Below are 19,460 nucleotides of genomic sequence, written 5' to 3' on the forward strand. Positions count from 1 at the left end.
CCTTTCTGTTTGTTGGGAGACTTTAATGAGATTTTATAAGTTGAGGATCGCAAAGGGGGGATGAGTTTGTCGGTCTCAGCGGAAGAGTTTAAAAGTTGGGTTCAAGACATGCAGCTAGTGGATCTACCCCTTACTGATAGGAAGTACACATGGTTCAGGGGTCAGTCTTGTAGCAGAATAGATAGGGTGTTGGTTAATATTGAATGGGTGGAAGAATTCCCTGACATTAGGCTGAGAGGTGGTCCAAGGGGCTTGTCCGATCATTGCCCGTTGATTGTGGATGATACACTGGTAAGAGGGGGTCCTCGACCGTTCAGGAGTTTGGATTCCTGGTTTACACATGAGGGTTTTCTATTGACAGTAAAAAATGAATGGCGAAAATTGGGAGGTACTCCGTTCCTTGGTAAACTGAAGGCCTTGACGACACCTTTGAGACAATGGCATAAGGATAATTTTGGTGATATGGATAATAGGATTATGAAGTTTGAGGATGAGATAAGGAAACTGGACGATCAGGTTAGTGACGGAATCTATGACAATACAACGGAGGCTAGACGGAAGGCGTTGGTGAAATTTTGTGGAAAGTGGTACGTTAGGAAGGAAATCCATTGGAAACAGTTGTCTCGGTCCAAACATGCTAGGGATATGGATAGGAATACCAGGTATTTTCACAACATTGCCTCAGCTAGAAGGCGGAACAACAGGATTGATGCTCTGATGATCCATGGGAGGCTTGTAAGGAATCAAGAAAGGATAAAGCATGCAAAAAGGGGATTCTACAAGGAGTTGTATCGACAGGAGACTGCTCCACGGATTGGTATTCGGGATGGGTTGTTGAAGCAAATTGGTAGAGATGAGGCAGACGCTTTGGAGGTTCTACCTTCTATGGAGGAAATCAGGGAGGCAGTTTGGGATTGTGAATCTTCTAAGGCCCCAGGTAGTGATGGGTACAATATGAATTTCATTAAGAAATGCTGGGAAGAGATTGGTCAGGAGTTCACTGAGGCAGTGCTGGAATTCTTCCAAAGGGCTAAGTTACCTACAGATGTAAATTTAACTTGGGTAACGTTGGCCCCAAAGTTTGTGGGGGCTAAAGAGATCAAGGATTTCCGGCCGATTAGCTTAGTGGGATGTGTGTATAAAGTGGTTTCGAAGGTGCTAGTGAGAAGAATGAGATCGGTTATGCCAGGATTGGTGGGTGAGACTCAGACTGCATTTGTGAAAGGCAGAAAGATCCATGACGGTGCTCTCATCGCTTGTGAGACGGTCCATTGGCTGAAGTCACGAAGAAAGAAAGCGGCAATTATAAAGCTGGATTTTCATAAAGCTTATGATAGAGTCAGATGGAGCTTCGTGGATATAGTGTTAGAGAAAATGGGTTTTGGACAGCGTTGGAGGTTTTGGGTGAAGGAGTGTCTTACTACGGCCACTATGTCTGTATTGGTAAATGGGTCGCCATCCAAGCCGTTTAAAATGGAGCGAGGCCTCCGACAAGGGGATCCCCTCTCTCCATTTCTGTTTGTGCTAGTAGTGGATGTGTTGCATCGGATGCTGGGTGAAGCTGTCAAGAATGGCCGCATTGATCCGCTGCTAGTTGGGGGAAAGAATATTGCATTGTCGCATCTACAATTTGCGGATGATACGATATTGTTTTGTCCCCCGGTGACAGAGACAATTGTGAATTACAAGAGACTGCTGCAGTGTTTTGAGTTGATGTCAGGGTTGAGCATCAATTTTGATAAATCAAATCTGATATCGGTGAATTGTGAGCAGGAATGGATAGATCATGCGTGTGGTCTGCTGGGGTGCCAGCAAGCAGCATTACCAGTTAGGTATCTCGGAATTTCCTTGGGGGCTAATCCGCATTTGGTGAAGACTTGGAAACCGATAATAGATAAGGTGGAAGAGAAACTCAGCCTGTGGAAAGCAAAAGTCTTAAACAAAGCGGGTAAGCTCGTGCTCATAAAATCAGTGCTGAATAGCCTTCCGATATATTACCTTAGTCTGTACAAAATGCCAAAGGCGGTTGCGGATAAGCTGATATCCTTGCAAAGGAGATTTATGTGGTGTAAGGGAGATGGTAAGGAGGGTATCCCGTTGGTCAAGTGGGAACTGGTTCAGGCACCGAAAAAAGCTGGGGGCTTGGGGATTGGGGATGCATTGCTTCGAAACACAGCACTCCTGTTTAAGTGGTAGTGGAGGTTTTCAAAGGAGGAGTGCCCCTTGTGGAAGAAGATTGTCTGCTCGTGTAACAACCTGAACCCTGATATAATGCTAGTAAATCAGCAGCTACTGGTTAAAGGAGGGCCCTGGAAAGACATTTGCCATTTGAATATCATAGAGCAGCGGATAAAAGACAAAATGCTGACTGGCATGGCGATGGAGGTAGGTAATGGAAGAAGCACTCTGTTTTGGGAGGATAACTGGCTGCAAGGTGGACCCTTGAAAATGGCTTTTCCAAGACTCTATTCTATTTTAAACCAACAAGGAGCTATGATAGGGGATTGTGGGTTTTGGGATGGACTTGAGTGGATATGGAATTTCCAGTGGAGAAAGGAGCTGTTTCAATGGGAGATGGAACTTCTCTGCCAGTTTCATGAGAGGCTAAGGCCGGTGAAGTTGGCAGCTGGTGCAGAGGATAAGCTGGTGTGGAAGTTTGATAGTAAAGGGATATTTTCTACCAGATCTGTTATACAGGTACTTCAATCAGAGACTCTGTCAGATGAGATAACGAGCTACAACTTTACAAGTTCAGTCTGGCGAGGAGTGGTGCCTTCAAGAATTGAGCTTTTTGGATGGTTTGTGTTGGTTGGTCGAGTGAATACCAAGGAGAGATTGAGTAGGCTAGGCGTTATTATGCCCAGTGATAATATCTGTGTTCTTTGTAAGAAGGAGATAGAATCGGTCAAACATTTATTCCTTCTATGTGAACTCACGTGGCAGGTGTGGTGCAGTTGGATGAGGAGTTTTGGTGAGGATTGGGCTATTCCTAGTACCATTAGAGAACTGTTTGAGAGTTGGACTGGTAGGCATAAGCAAAAACAGGAGCAGAAAAGGTGGCTTATTGGGTTTTTCACAGTGATCTAGAATATATGGGTGGAACATAATGCAAGGATCTTCAATAATAAGGAAGCAGGTGTTGACATAGTAATAAAGCGGACATTTCTGAGCTACGAAGAATGGACCGATAGTGATCCTTTCTGTAGTTGACAGGATTTATATATTTCTATGTAGCACTTGTTGTTAGAGTCCTTTGCTCCACTATTCTGTGTTGAGCTTATTTTGTTTCAAAAAAAAAACATTATAAAATTTGTAATTTTTTCAAAAATAAATCGGTGCATCTGATTTGTAAAATGACCATAACAATAAAATAGAGAAAGCTGGGTTGAGAGAAACTGTTAAAAGACTAGTGACTTGGACTAACAAACTCTTTTAGCTCAACAAACTGTCACGGTATTTTATTAGCACGGTATTTTAGAAGACATTACATTAATAAAGTTTTTAATGCATCTTGATAAAATAATTAAATAATTAATATATTATTTTTGTAAAACTACAAAAAAAATATTTATATTTAAACTATAAATACTTAATTACAAATTAATATTTAAATATTTATTATACTATAACAAATATTAAACAGTATAATAAAATAATTATTTATTAATATTTTTTTGATAGAATTTGTTAATACTTTTATTATAATTTTAACATATATAATATTTTATTCTTCTATTTTATATCATATTTTTATTATACTATAAAAGTTATTAATAAATACAATTAAATATATTAGTAAGTACTATAAAAAATATTATTGAGTGATTATTTTATTATACTCATTAATATTTAAACATGGTATAAAAAAGAGTAAAAATAAATATAGTGTAAAATAGAAAAATTAAAAAAAGTCTAGCAAATTACCAAAATTTTGAATAATCTGTGTCCTCGCAAAAGAAAAATGTATTCATGTAATTAAAGATTTTTTATTTGTTTTGAAAATTAAAAAATTATTTTAATTCATTTAAATAATTTTTTCATATATTAGTCTTTTATAATTAAATTTAAATTTTGAATTTCTAATATTAGTAAATAAAATTCATTATAAAAATTACAAAATTTAAATCCAAAAAATTATTTTTAAAATAGACATCTTGAAATGAATATTAATTTTAGTAGATAAGTGTTTGACAATATTTCTCAAAAAGAAAACATGAAAAATTATTATTCTACGTTCTAAAATAAAATTTATTTTTATTTTAAAATTTTAATACGTTAATATATAGTTTAATATATCTAAATGTATAAGCTTCATATTTCTGAAAAAAAAATTTAGAAATAATGTTAATAGAATGTTTATACGTATAGATATCTAAAAAATAATTAATACATAAAAAATATTATTTAATTTAAACAATAGCTCAGATTTTTTTCTATTAAATTTGTACTATATAATCCAATTCAGTTTAGGATATTGGTGTAATTTTATTTAATTTATCATGTATATACTATATTAGTAGTAAATTGAATAAGCCTAATTTAATTTATTATTGGTATAAATTATTGATATTTCTTACTTTTAAGTTAATTTTTTATTTATTTTAAAACATAAATATTAATAAAAAATATTCACATTTAAATTCAAATAAAATATAAAAAAATTAAAATAAATAAGAATAGAAATTCAAATATAAATTTTTTATATTTAAAATAATCAAACAACTTTAATTTTAAAAGAACATTTTTGTATTTTAAAAATTAACTAATATTATAGGTTACTTTTTTAAAATTAAATCATATTTTTACTTTAAATTAAATAATTTTAATTTTAAATTATATTTTAAGCTTTTAAAATTAACTATAAAAAAATATTCTTATTTTATTATTTTTTTATTTTTTATTTTTGTTTTTATTATAATAGTTCGATATCATTTTAAAATAATATAGTCTAAAATAAAAATAATAAAACAAAAAAATTTTAATCCAAACAAATTTAATTAAAAAGTTAAGAAATTATTTTTTTTATTTCTACAATTTTTAGTTTTAACTCACTATAATTTTAAATAAAAAGATTAATTATAACTCAAAATGAATTTGAGATAAAAATAAACGTAAAATAAATTTTAATGGCCTATTATTAAAATACTATTGAATTTAGTCTAAAATAAAACAAAAATCAATAAAAAATTTTTCTCTCTCTTCGCATTTAAGAGCATCTAATAAATATGCAAGCTTTACTCTTTCTTTTACTCATAGAGTTTTAAAACTCCATTCATCTATGGAGTACCTAATCGCGTCCCCGGAGACCACTTACCACTACCAATAACGAGTAACTAACTTCTAAACTAACTTGGACTTTGCCGTGAAATTTGGGCAAACTATAAACTTTTATAAATGGTGAAACTGAGTAGTTGGATTGGAACCCGCCATAAATAATATTATGTCACTTAGAAAGATACTCTTGATTTTTTGTACCTGGGAATAACTCCAATAGAAATCAAACTTGAGCTAGACAAAGAGGTTTGAGTGACTTTGACCAGAAACAAAGAGAAAATTAATTTTAATATTAAAAACGGGAAATAAAGAGGTTTGAGTGACTTTGACCATGAAAAATGGATTATCTGAGGTGAATTTCTTAGCTTCTTTCAGGGCTTCTTCATTTGGCTCAAAGCCGGGAGGAGTCGTCATTGAAGTTTCTTGAGTTTCCTTTTTTACTGCAGCATGCAAACAAATCCACATAATTTTAGAATGCACTCAGTAGCAACTAATTACACTATTGTTTTTTGTAAAGTAGTTTTGGCAATAATTATGGAAATAGTTGAAATACTTTTAATGTCACAACCCCAGGGGAAAAAGAATATTTTTGTCACAAACTATCAATGCTAAAGACCTCAGCAATTACATGAAAAAATTGAGATAATATTGATCCACAAGATTGTGTAAATGCACAAATGGTATAAAGAGTCAAAACCTTTTTTTTTTCCCTTAACATTGAGCACTTATGATTTTTGTGAGTAACAAGATCTTGCTTGCTATTGGCCACAGAGCATAAATTTGTCCTGAATTTACCTTTAATCATAATGTCACTTTTGCTTTCAACATAATTGACTTTCCCTGGTTCTAAACATTTGACTCTGTCTCCTTCAACTATTCATAAAGAATAAAATAGCAACAATTGCAATGCAGAGGCAGAACAATTTGGTACTCTTTAACTGAAATACCAACTAGAATAATTACCTTGTGATAGCGGAAGTTCCTCTTCTTCAATTCGACCAATGGATACCTTAAAATAAAGGTCTTTGGGATTGGTGAGCTCAAAAACACAAATGTCCCTTACATTCAAACTATTGTCTTTTGCAAATCTCTTCCATCTAGAATTGAATTTGCCAAAACTGTAAGTAACTGGCCATGTTCTCCCCATTGGTTGGACTTAGTTAATAAAAAACTTAATATGTTACGTAAATAAAAATTCTAAGGTTCCTGCAATAGCTACACTGATAAGTGAAGATAAGTCTTATTTTTATAGAATTGGATTCTTTGTACTATTCAAAGTGCTGTTGATTTTATCTTTGGTGCTGGCCAGTCATTGTTTGAGATAATTCAATTTCATTGAAATATAAAAGGTGCATACTATTGCGTTTATTATTATAGTTAAAATAACGTTTTTTTAAGTAGTAAGAGCACCTCTAATACTCTTAGTTTTAGTTTGATTTTATTTTAAATTTTATAAAATGTCACATAAATATTTATAGAATTATATATCATTAAAATTGATTTAAAATTTAATGTAATATATATATATGAATTTAATTTTAATAATACTTTTTAAATAATGTTAAAATTATTTAACTATGGTAACTATTATAACTACAAATATCATAAATTTCACAAAAAAATGGATTGAATGAAAATTGCTGATTAATTAAATGTATTATTATTGTGTTAGCTTTTGGTTAACTGGTTGGTAAAACAGAAAAAATCCAATTCAAGAAGACAAAGAAGCGGAAGTTTCAAAGGAAGCAATAATCAGTCACTCTCGTTTTCATTTTCACTCGGGAACACACTTTTCTTTCCCATTTACAAAATACCCCAGTTGCTCAGAAAAAAGATAACTACAACTGTATATCTCTCCTAATATCCTAATATTGAGTATGTTTTTTTATTTTTCGATATGAACTAGATTATTCTGTCATTGAATCTCATTTGTTTTCATTTGGTTTAATCTTTTATCTTTGTTCATTGAAAAAAAAGGTAACAGGAGAATTGAGCTTTGTTTAGGATTTGAGACAGGTTCACTTGCAATTTTTTTTCACTTTTTTGTTGGTGATTTTCAATCAGATTTAGGAATTAAGAATGGATATCAAAGAAATGAAAGATAAAAAAATCAAGAAGTTGAGACTCGTTAGGTACCCACTACTCCCATAAAACCCATTCTTAAAAAAACAGTGCCGATCTACGCACTAGAACAGGAAGATCAATCCCAGATACCCACTTATAGTGATGGAGCAGTATCTAGTGATCTTCCTGCACTTGGTCATATGAGTTTTTTTCAACTTATAGCTATGCAAGAAAATGCAGCATCAACTAATTTGAATGCAACCTAATCAGACAATGGATTGATGAATTTAATTTTTTTTATTGGATTCACAAATCAATTACAACAGAACAGTGAATAATGCCGGAAATCTTCAGGGTAAGTCAACCTATTTTATTGACAATTGGTCCTGTTAAATTTAGTAGTTGCATTGTAATACAAAGTAAACTAATAATGATAATGACAACTAGATAAATTATTTAGTAGTTTATTAGTGCTTATTCTGTAGATTCTATGGTGAATACTTCTTTAGATCTTTTTCTGTTTATGTAAGAAGTCAATTTTTATTTGCATGAGTACAGATGCATAGATATGAGTACAAATTTAATGCCTTATATATGTTTTTTGTTATCATCTTTTGCCACCACAAGCACATCGTTCCTTGGTTGCTTACAAATTTCATCCTTATCAATGAATATGAAAAAAATAATCCTATGGTAGAATTTAATGTTGTTTGCACACCAATAAAGATGGATGTCACTAAGGTAGAAAGCACATCACAACCAAAACGAACTCGAAAGCCAACTGAAGAAAAGAATGTTCAGCTCAAAGAAAACTCAACTGGCAAGAGAAAATATGTGAGAAGAAAAGCAATAAACAAGACCCCTACCATTTCAGCAGAAGAAACAATTATAGACTTAACGCAAAACTCTACAAAAAAGTCTTGTAAAAGCAATTCTCCTGAAGCACAACCAATAGAAAAGACGAATAAGAAGAGAGGCCTGAAGAAGAAAATGCACAACAAGTCTTATCCAACAGAGGCCACAATAGGATTAAGTGAAACATTAATACGTGGACCTAACACAAGATCAAGAAGTAGTAAGAAATTCAAAGAAGAAAGCTCTACAGGTGGACAGAATTCAAATGCATGTATCAACCAAAGAAGTGACATGATGAACATTGTCTATAGTCATGACACTTCCACACAGCAAGGAGTAAAAGATTTTTACATATTATTATAGACATGATGAACATTGTCTATAGTCATGACACACAAGTTCAGAACACATTGGCTAAGAGGATGAGATATAGCAGAAGAAATGCAACAAATAAGGTTAGTACTCCTACAAGACTTTATAATCAAAATTCTAACATTAATGCATTTGATTATGATCAAAATTGTTTCATTAATCAGGTATCATATGATCATGAACTGTCAACTGAAGATATCAAAATATCAAGTATCTTTTATACAGAAGGCACTTCGCATGAGACAAAGCTGAAAGCCCATTGTCAATTACAGCTTTGAAGATAACAAAAACAAAAGAGATCAGGCAATTGGGAATGAAGAGAGTCCAAATACTAGTGACAGGAATATCATTGGGGTACATCATAATGATTTGTCTTTGTACAGAACGAAAATTGAAACAGCGAGTACTTCTGCCACAACTAATCTAAATGAAGCAGAAATGACATTTTCTCCACAAGATGTGCGCAGGCTTGATTACGCATCCAATTCTGACAGCTCTGAATATAACTCTGATTATGACAACTTCATTTCAAGGGTGAGAAGTTGTGAAGAACTAAATTTCTCAGGGAAAAAAGGGGGCATTTTTTATGAACAAATATCAGAAGATGCAGTGGACAAATCATTAGGTATTTTATTAAATTTTTACAACGTTTACCGTGTAAACGAAATATACTCATAATTAATTTATTTACACGGTAAACAACATATATGTTTATAAATATAAAAATATAATTTTTTAAAATAATAAAAATATTAATAATTTAATTTAGATCAATTTAAAAAATAAAAAGTTGATATATTTTGTTATTATTTAAATTGAATAGAATTTTAACTAATATTATAATTGCATCATTAAATTTAAAAAAATTTAAATATAAAAACAATTATAAAAATTATGTTTATTTTGTTGACGTCAAAATTCTCTCTTATTACGCTTATTTTTGTATGTTTTCTCATTTTTCATCGTTTACATGTCCGATTTTTTTATTTATTTTTATTATTTAATTGAATTTAAAACTGCCAAATAAGAGATAGTACCACTCACCAGTCACCACTATCCAAAAAAAGAATGTCTTTCTCATCGTATCAAATGCCAAAGATAATGTTATAAAGATGGCTTATTCTAGTTTTTAAAAAAATGTCTTTTTTTCAACTAAGTTGAGTTAGTTTAGTAGTTAATAATTAAATTATTACTGAAATTAATGAGTCATATTTATAAAGTTTAGAAATTAAATAGAGATAATTAAAAGATTATAGACTAAATTAAAATTTATATGCAATTTTAAAAAAATTAAAAGCTACACCCTACCTAGATCAATCTATATGTTAACTTAAAGTCAAATTACATTTACAATAGATTTTTCAGATGTTAAATGTGCTTACATAATGGATGATAATTTATTACAAATGAGATTATTTTATAAGTTTTAAAATGGTTTCTAACATTAATATTGTATATTAAATTTTTTGTTTTTAAAATTTTAATTGCACTAATTATCTATTTAAAATTGATAAAAATGTACTACATTAATCTTTTATCTATTTTTTTAACAAGGTGCTGATGTAACTTAATTGTGAAATTACACGATAGGAGAAATCTATGCTCTCATCAATTTTTGTTAGATGAGTCCGAAGGTGAAGGATGAAAAACTTGGAGAAAAGAACGAAAGAGAAATGAATAGAAGAAGAAATAGTAAATGAAGAAGCTGTTAGTGAATTCGGATTTGCATAATTGGAATTTGCAGAAAAAGAGAATAAGAAAAGATGAGAAAGAAGGAATTTGATAAAGATAAAAGTTATTCATTTATCATTCATTTTTGCATTACATGTTTATCTTTATACAGTTATACAAGAGCTAATTAACTTAATATGTTTAACTAACTTTGCTAGCTAGTAACTCGCTCTAACTAATACTATGAGCAGCAATTAACTAACTAATAAGTTCAACTCTCTAAGTTTATTATCTCAGGTTACACGTGGACCGATAACGACATAATTTTATATTAAGCATTTTTAACAAGAGACACTACAAAGTTAGGAAATTCCAATATTTGAATCTCCCTAACAAGTTGTGCAACCTTATCTTTAAACATAAGGAATAGCTCATGCATCCATGATCCTTTCTCCGAAATGTGCCTTTAAAAGGGGTTCAGTAACAGCTCTAATGTATTTAACTTCCTTCCATTTTCAATCAAATTATGTCACAACATACATGTTATTCACAAAATATGAATAGCACTAACATACATAAAGGGATCCTGTATTAAGCATTTTTAATAAGGGATATTACAAGGATAGGAAATTTGAATATTTTAGTCTCCTTAATAAGTTGGACAGCCTTATTTTCCAACCTAAGGAATAACTCATCCATTCTCAATTCTCCAAAATGTGCCTTTAAAAGGGGTTCAGTAATTGCTCTAATGTATTTAGCTACAATCTCCCCTCTCATATTCTCATCAACCTTATTCTTATCATTGCCTCCTCCATTTGTGTTGGGGTCCCAATCCTGATGAACCGTTTCCAGTTTCTGAAGAATGAAAGATCCTTCTTCCTCAATTACTTGTTTAACTTCTTCCATTGAAGGGTCATAATTTGGCATATTGAAGCATTCCAAAGTTTCCTTTTCTATCAATTTCTTCACACAACACACAAAATATCGTATGTTAATATGTTATCCAATTAATCTAATCGAATTGACCGTATGTCGGTTTGGTCTGATTTTTTAGAACCATGATCTAAAACAAATTGTTTTTAAATTATTTTCTTAATGTGATTTTTAGTGTGTACCTCTAAGAGCAAGTCCTTGAGTGACATGTCAATTAGCTCCCAAGCAGTTCTAATTTCTGAAGTATCTTGTCTTCCAATGAATGCCAAAAGCATGCCACCACCTGTTACCAATTCTTCTGAACGTGATTTCAGGAACTGTTTGAAGTCCTTCTGGAATTGTTCCAAATATGCTCTGTGCATTGACACAGGACTTGTTCTTGTTAAATATATGTTGTCCCATCTAAGTGCTTCTTCTCCTTCAATCAACTTCTCTGGAACCTGAAATTTTTTCACTCTTATCGTCTTTAATCTAATTTAATTTGTAGGAAAAACATTACTTCCTATTGTCACTATTACTGTTCTGTATTTGTTAACATGAGCGAATGTTAATATATTTTAGAAAAAGTAGAGAGTGCAATACTATTTAAATAATGATCATTACCAAACTAATTAGTAGGTTTTAGTTTGGATTACTTTATTTTTTTTTATAAGTTAAAAAGTGTATCATTTTCGATTCATTCATTTTTATCTTTAACATTTTCAATTTGTGGCAGCTATCTAGATATTTTAATTTTGTGTCTAATGTTTTAGATGAAGTTAATGTCCAATAGTAATTTTTACACAAATAAAAACCGTTACGAATAAAATTGAATGAGATTAGATGTTAGTGATATTTCTGAACGAAAATTGCATACCTTAGAAGCAAAAAACATAGTTCATCCTATAAAATTTGTTAGACAAAATGGGTTAGTTTAACATTATATTGTTCACCTGAGAAAGCCAGTGTAGACAATAGGAAGAATGGAAGAAGTGTATGGAAGAAGTCGGAAAGAGTCTGTTGTAGAATGTCCCCGGAGTTGCATTAATGAAACATGAACCAATCTTGAGTTCCTTCTTTTCTTCCAATAATGTCTTGTGGTATTGAGGGAGTGATTTGAAAATAGTATTGAAATCATTTTCAAATAGATCATTCAAATAGAATTGGAAATTAGGTGAACTAAGATTCAAGTTGGAGCTAGTTGTGTCAACAATGTTGATGATATTTGATACAACTTGAAGAGCATTTGGTCCTGAAGAACACCCTAAATCAGCTACCTTCAAACACTTAGGAACAATATTATTATGATAGAGTCTTGTGATACTTTCTTCTAATATTGGGTTTGCCTGGATGATTGCCTTTCTCTGCTTTAGAAGAACACTCAAATTAATTAGTACAAAAGATTCGAAAAGAATAATAATAATAAGATCATTATTATTAAACAATTTTATATAGATCGAGAGAAAGAGTAGGGAATAGTGTATGTATAGTACTTGAAAGAAAGAGTTATGTGCATAGCTTTTGTCTCCTACACCACTATTCATGTGTAGGATATTTTGGGCTGACATATCAACTTCCATGTCTTCTCTTTCCTTTGTAGTAATGCACTTGGTACCTAATAATAATAATAAATCAATCAAATTTTGAAGAAAAATGGTAAAGACAGAAAAAATGAAAGATTTCTGAGGGAAGAAGTAAAAGAATAATGAAAAATAGGGGGAAAAGATAAATTAAAAGAAGAAAAAAGAAAATGAAATAAAAGAAAAAGGAAGAAGGAGGAAAGCTACTGCATAAACAGAAAAAAGAAGAAGAAATAAGCCAATCCAATGTATATACTATACTTACGTTCTCTCGTGTTTGCTGGTCTTATGAATTCTCTGATGAATGAAACAATGCAACTTCCTCAATCTATTTATAGAGAGGCTCCTTTGTCCGTAAAATTTACATTGTTGCACGTTTTTTAAATGAACTTAACACACTATCCACATCAAGAATTTTATATATATATATATATATATATATATATATATATATATATATATATATATTTAATTACGTAATTTGATGTGAATAAAAATAATTAATTTTTATATACATAAATAATTATTTAAAAATATAAATATAAATAAAAAGTTATATAAAATATTTGATGTTGAATTAAAATTAAATTTTTTTAAAATATGCATAGACTTTTTTATTAATATATTAGAAAGCTAATAATTTTTATAATTTGTAATTATTAATTAGTTATTATTAATATTTTTAATAATATAAAATTATATTTAATAGTATAAAATTATTTATTTTTTTATTAATTAAATACTAATTAAATTTTAATAAAAATACTAGTTTTTTAGACTTTTTTAATAACCAATAAGGTCCTCCAGCGTTGCGATGTCTGAATTGATATTTGTAGTTTTGTAGAGTAACTTTCAACGCGCTTCTAAAATTTCAACATTTGTAGAGAAACACTAACAACTAACAACATTCAAAAGTCACGTGTTTTTTTGAACTGTGACAATAGGTTACTGTGCATGCCCCCAATTTGTCTCCTTTATTTTGTTCTTTCATATGCCTGGGACGTATAAGGTTTTTTTTTTTTTTTTTTTTTTTCGGAACAGATGAATCAGACAACTTCTAATTTTAAATATTATACAACATATTCACATATTTACTATAACTAGATGACAATAAGATTTAATTAAATCTGAAACTAATTTAAAAAGTTAATGATAAATGCTATGGTATCTTAAAAGGTGGTATCTATTTACTAAAAAGAGTTAAAAATTAATATTTAATTTAAAAAATATAAAAATAAATAATTTTTAAAAATTTAAAACTTACTACAAAAAAAATTAGACAAAATTTAGACACTAAATCATAGACACCATAAAATTGGCTAAAGTTAATAGATCTGTTTTGATCCGATTAAAAAAAAAATCGAAATAAATCGGGATTAAACCGGTCGATTCAACATAAAATTATTATATTTTTAAAAATTAAATTTAATAAATATTATCTCATATTTATATTAAAATAAATTATTCTAAAACAAAAATAATATGGTATAATATAAAAAAATATTAACTAAAGTATAAAAATATAATAATTTTATATCGAATTATTTTTTTAGTGCATAATAATTCATTGTTAATATAAAATAAATTTAATTTATATCAATTTAATATTATTTTTGTCAATTATTTTTTTTAAATTGTTCAAACAAAATTAAATAAAAAAAACATGGGTTTATATCTAGAATAATTGTTAGAAATTCAAATTTTGAATTATTTATATAATAATCAGATCTATTGACCAATAATAAATTTAATTTTATTGTATATATAGGATTTTTGTTATTACCTTAATTTTGTTTTTTTTTTTTAAATATATACTATGAGATTATCAAGATGATAAGTTATACCAATAATGGTCTTGAATTTAAGTTTTAGCCACGAATATCTTTTTTCTTAAAAAAAGAGATTAAAAAAAATAGTTGGACATATGAAAGAAAATTTTCCTATTCTACACATATATGATAAATTAATTATTTTTTACAATTTAAAATAAAAGATATAGTTTTTTCCGATCCCTTTAAATATAAAAAGGAGATTTAAAAAAGAGTACAGTTATACGTACAATTTTTTTTTACATACAAGTCATACAAGTTAATCAAAGCCTAATACCCTGCGTTCTTCCTCCTCCTTCTCTTTCTTCTTCTTCTCCTTCTCCTTTACATTTTTTCTTTTTTTTTTCTTCGCGTATTTTGTCTTCATCTTCATTTTTTTATTACTATTGTTGTTGCTGCAATTTTTTTCTCCTTCTCTTTTTATTATTTCTATAACATTATGTATTCTTTTCTTCTTTGTTTGATTTTTTTCTCCTAAGAAGAATTATGAGAATATGAAATAAGAAGATAAAGAAGAAGAAACAGTAAAAGATGAGGAGGAAGAAGAGGAAGAGTTTTTGAATTATACAAAACTTATCAGCATACATACACCGAAAATTCTTAAACAATATACTCAAATATCTTCGTGTTACACCCAAATAATAGAAAAATATTTCCTCTAATACTTTATTTTTTCTTCTTTTTTTATTATTTCTTTTAGTTGAATGAATGTAAGTTCATCATCTTTCAAATAATTTTATAGTATTATGTGTTTTTTCTTCTTCTTTGTTTGATTTTTTGTTTTTATTTTTGTTAAAAGAATAAAAAAAGAAGAAACTTGAGAAGGTAAAATAAAAAAAAAAGATGAATAAGAAAAAGAAGAAGAAGAAGACGATGATGATGATGAAAAAAAGAAGAAGTAGAAGATGAGAAGGAGGAAGAGGAAGAGTTTTGAATTATGCAAAACTTAATTATCAACATATATACACCGAAAATTCTTAAACAATACACTCAAATATCTTCGTGTTACACACAAATTTACTGCAAATACAGAAAAAATATTTCCTCTAATGCATAACTTTTACATTAGATTCAATTCAAACAATTAACGATAAATAACAATTTTTACAAACAAAAACAATAATTCAAAACAATAATTAATTTTGTTCTGGTTCAATTGACAGTCTGAACTTAAATGATTTATTATTTTTAACAACGAGATAACTGATTATGGAGGAGAAAGAGGAAAAGAAAGGAGAAGAAGAAATTCCAATAAAAAAAGAAAGAAAAAGAGGAGAAGATGGTGATGTTGGTAACGACGATAACAAAAAAAAATAACAAAAAAAATATAATAATGACATAAAAAAAATATACACGTATAAATATAAATGATCTGTACAGAGAAATAACTTGTACGTGAAAATAATATTTTAAAAAAATAGTTGGACATATGAAAGAAAATTTCCAAATTTATGTGTGCATGTATTAAATTAATTATTGTTTGCATTTAAAATAAAAGATATAATGAGGGACAGATCTAGATGTCGATGAGAAAGAGGAGAGGCATTTGTCCCCACTAAAAATTTGGAAGTAAATTAATAAATATATAGATTAATATGTTTTGCTCTTATTATTATATTATCTCTGTTCCATTAAAATTTAAGATAATTCACTTGAATAAATTGATTGAAAATTAAAATTATATAGATGTCTTAAATTTAAATTGATTATATATCTATTTTAAATAATTTTATGTAAATGAAATGTAGTTAAATTAAATTGCATTAATACACTTAACTTGAATCAATTAAATTTTATTTATATTTTTATATTAATTAAATCAAAATAACTAAATTTAATTTACTAAATACGATTAAACTTTTTTAATAAATTAAAACAAGTAAATTCGATTTATGTAATTTTATATCACAAAGTGTAAATCGAATGGTTTCAGGGTTGACGTTGGACAAAAGCAAAAAATCCAAAACCAAAAGAACAAATAACAATTATTTTTTGTAACATTATTTAAGAAGACCTATAAAAATAGGAATACACTGTATAGTATTAGTGTATATCTTTTTGCATTTTGGCATCAAACATTCATTATATTAAGCACTTTTAATAAGAGACACTATAAAATTTGGAAATTCCAATATTTGAATATCCCTAATAAGTTGGGCAACCTTATCTTTAAACCTAAGGAACAACTCATCCATGATCCTTTGTCCAAAATGAGCCTTTAAAAGAGGTTCAGTAACAGCTCTAATGTATTTAGCTATAAACTCCCCTGTCACATTCTCATCAAGTTGATTGCCATTAGCACCTTCTTCATTATTCATCATGTTGCCATGCCAACCCATCCACATAGTTTCCACTCTGTGAAGAATGAAAGATCCTTCTTCCTCAATTATTTCTTTAACTTCTTCCATTGAAGGGTCATAATTTGGGATATTGAAGGATTTCAATGTTTCCTTTTCAATCAAATTCTGTCACAACATACATGTTATTAACTTATTATTGTGCATAATATGTACTTATTTTTTATTCAAGGTATAATTACTTTATATTGTATTAAATTCTATGTAAAGAATAATACTACACAATAATGTATATAAAAAATTAACTACTAATTAGCCACAATAATGTATATAAAAAAGTAGTTATGCAAAATTTATATTTTAAGTAAAAAAGAAAAGAAAAAAATTATTACAAGGGAACATGAAATATTGAAATATACTTAATTTAGTATGATACCTCTGAGAGCATTTCATTAAGTGCAAGGCCCAATAAGTTCCAAGTAGCTCTGATTTCAGAAGTATTATTTTGCCTTCCAATAAATGTCAAAACCATCTCACCCCCTGTTACCAATTCTTCTGAACGTGATTTCAGAAATGCTTTCAAGTTTCTTTGGAATTGCCCAAGATATGCTTTCTGCATTGCTATTGGGCTTGTGCTTGTTAAATATATGCTGTCTCTTTCCACTGCTCCACCTCCATCAATAGTCAACTCCTCTGGAGACTACAACAAACTCAAAGGAACAATATATATATTCAATATTTTATAAAACTCTTTTCAGGTAGTCTTTCGATATGAAACTCTTTTTTAAATATTGGTCTCGTGAGATTCATAATAGATTCACTCAATTTTAATTCTAGTATATCTAATATTAAAATCTATCCAATTTAATAACAGGAAGAGAATGTATTACAATTCTCACATCAAAATATAGTCTCTAGATATAGGTTATAAGTATTAGACACTAGTTGAGTTAAGTTTACTCAATAATCTCAATTATAATAAAACAAGGTTTTAACTTAAAATATATTGAAAAGAAATGATACAAGGAATGAGAAAAATACATAACTTGTTAGATAAAACATGAGTTTGGTATATTATTTACCTGTGAAAGCCAATGTAGACTATAAGAACAATGAAAGAAGTGCATGGAAGAAGTAGGAAAGAGCCTCTTGTAGAATGTTCCAGGAGTTGCATTAATGAAACATGGACCAATCTTGTTTCCCTTCTTCCCTTCCAATGTTTTGTAGAATTGAGGGAGTGATTTGAAAATAGTATTGAAATCACTTTCGAATAGATCATTCAAATAAAATTGGAAATCAGGTAAGCTAAGATTCAAGTTGGAGCTAGTAGTGTCAACAATGTTGATGATATTCGATATCACTTGAAGAGTGTTTGGTCCTGAAGAACACCCTAAATCAGCAACCTTCAAACACTTGGGAAGAATATTATAATAGAGTCTTGTCATACTTTCTTCTAATATTGGTTTTGCCTTGATAATTGCGTTTTTCTGCTTAGAAGAACATTCAAATTAATTAGTATAAAAAAATTTGAAAAATAATAATAATAAGATCATTGTTATGAAACATTTTTATAAAGAAATGTTTACTTGAAAGAAAGAGTTATGTGCATAGCTTTTGTCTCCTACACCACTATTCATGTGCAGCATATTTTGTGATGCCATACCAACTTCCATGTCTTCTATTTCCTTTGTAGTAATGCACTTGGTACCTAATAATAATAATAAATCAATCAAATTAAATGTTCGGAAAATTTTGAAAAATGTTAAAAGTTAGAAATAGAAAAAACATATTTTACCCATGAAATTTTATGTAATAAATAACAAATAAACTATTATTGTTATCAATAAAAACTTAAAATCCGATCATTTTACATATAAATAATTTTTATAAAAATTTAAAATATTGACAAAAACTTATCCATAAAGAATAAAATTCACATTTGAGGAAACTAGTTTCCCTCCTTCATTCACACAAATAAAGCACCTGAATAAATATTATATACCGAATAAAGAAAAATAAAAATGAGCCATTTGTATGTACTATATTACATATACTTACGTTCTCTTGACCCCCAGCTAATTAAGGTGCTCATCATATGTTCACTGCTTGCTTGTGTTATGAATTCTCTCATGAATGAAACAATGCAACTCACCTCAATCTATTTATAGAGCCTCCTATGTCCTTAAAACTGACTCCCATTTTTACACGTTTCTAATTTATTTTTCCATAACCACGTCTTCCGCGTGCATTATATTGTTCCGTCTTCAGTTTATATTCACACGTGGCGGGAGCGGGACCATTCACATTCACTAGTCTCTGAATAAAAAATACACGGTTCTATTGAAAATATTTCTCTTTTCCTAAATTTATTTAAATTTAATAAATAAACAAATTTTTTTTAATAAACTTTGTAAATAAAAAAGATAGTTAATTCGGAAAAGGATGAAATAATTTCTTTAACTATCCTACATGTGACTCAGTTACCAAAATATGAGTGATGAATTCTTACATGTTAACTTCGTCTAAGACATCAAGAATAAAATTAAAAACGTTCAGAAATAATTTTGACTTAAAAAAAATATCTAGAAGTAATTTAATAAAATTAA

The 19,460-nt window shown here is 29.0% G+C and overlaps 2 protein-coding genes across 3 annotated transcripts; both read right to left on the reverse strand.

The window, feature by feature from the left end:
- Positions 1-10,731: 10,731 nt before the first annotated feature.
- LOC112789175 (3,7-dimethylxanthine N-methyltransferase 1) lies at positions 10,732-13,124 on the reverse strand. Of its 2 annotated transcripts, none has more exons than XM_025830956.2 (5): positions 12,994-13,124; positions 12,642-12,763; positions 12,102-12,512; positions 11,352-11,609; positions 10,732-11,199 (listed from the first exon to the last, which is right to left on the reverse strand). In XM_025830956.2, the coding sequence occupies exons 2-5, from the start codon at positions 12,726-12,728 to the stop codon at positions 10,828-10,830; spliced, it is 1,128 nt and encodes a 375-aa protein (XP_025686741.1). In that variant the 5' UTR covers positions 12,729-12,763; positions 12,994-13,124; the 3' UTR covers positions 10,732-10,827. The 2 variants fall into 2 exon arrangements, with proteins under 2 accessions (XP_025686741.1, XP_072088385.1); XM_072232284.1 differs by having other exon boundaries at positions 12,102-12,515.
- A 3,456-nt stretch (positions 13,125-16,580) lies between these two features.
- Positions 16,581-18,984, reverse strand: LOC112789176 (S-adenosyl-L-methionine:benzoic acid/salicylic acid carboxyl methyltransferase 2). Its single transcript, XM_025830957.2, has 5 exons — positions 18,913-18,984; positions 18,441-18,562; positions 17,937-18,341; positions 17,291-17,554; positions 16,581-17,022 (listed from the first exon to the last, which is right to left on the reverse strand). The coding sequence occupies exons 1-5, from the start codon at positions 18,947-18,949 to the stop codon at positions 16,645-16,647; spliced, it is 1,206 nt and encodes a 401-aa protein (XP_025686742.1). The 5' UTR covers positions 18,950-18,984; the 3' UTR covers positions 16,581-16,644.
- Between the last annotated feature and the right edge of the window lie 476 nt (positions 18,985-19,460).

This window comes from Arachis hypogaea, chromosome 3 (genome assembly GCF_003086295.3).
Source record: "Arachis hypogaea cultivar Tifrunner chromosome 3, arahy.Tifrunner.gnm2.J5K5, whole genome shotgun sequence".
Lineage (NCBI taxonomy): Eukaryota > Viridiplantae > Streptophyta > Magnoliopsida > Fabales > Fabaceae > Arachis > Arachis hypogaea.

Excerpts from the sequence above, each read along its gene's own strand:
- LOC112789176 (XM_025830957.2), bottom strand. The coding sequence starts at position 18,949 with ATGATGAGCACCTTAATTAGCTGGGGGTCAAGAGAAC. Across the intron at positions 18,563-18,912 it reads TAGCTGGGGGTCAAGAGAAC|GTACCAAGTGCATTACTACA; the intron begins GTAAGTATATGT and ends TATTATTATTAG. Across the intron at positions 17,023-17,290 it reads TTAATGAAATGCTCTCAGAG|AATTTGATTGAAAAGGAAAC; the intron begins GTATCATACTAA and ends ATGTTGTGACAG.
- LOC112789175 (XM_072232284.1), bottom strand. The coding sequence starts at position 12,728 with ATGGAAGTTGATATGTCAGCCCAAAATATCCTACACATGAATAGTGGT. Across the intron at positions 11,610-12,101 it reads GTCTACACTGGCTTTCTCAG|GTTCCAGAGAAGTTGATTGA; the intron begins GTGAACAATATA and ends AAAAAATTTCAG. Across the intron at positions 11,200-11,351 it reads TCAAGGACTTGCTCTTAGAG|AAATTGATAGAAAAGGAAAC; the intron begins GTACACACTAAA and ends TGTTGTGTGAAG.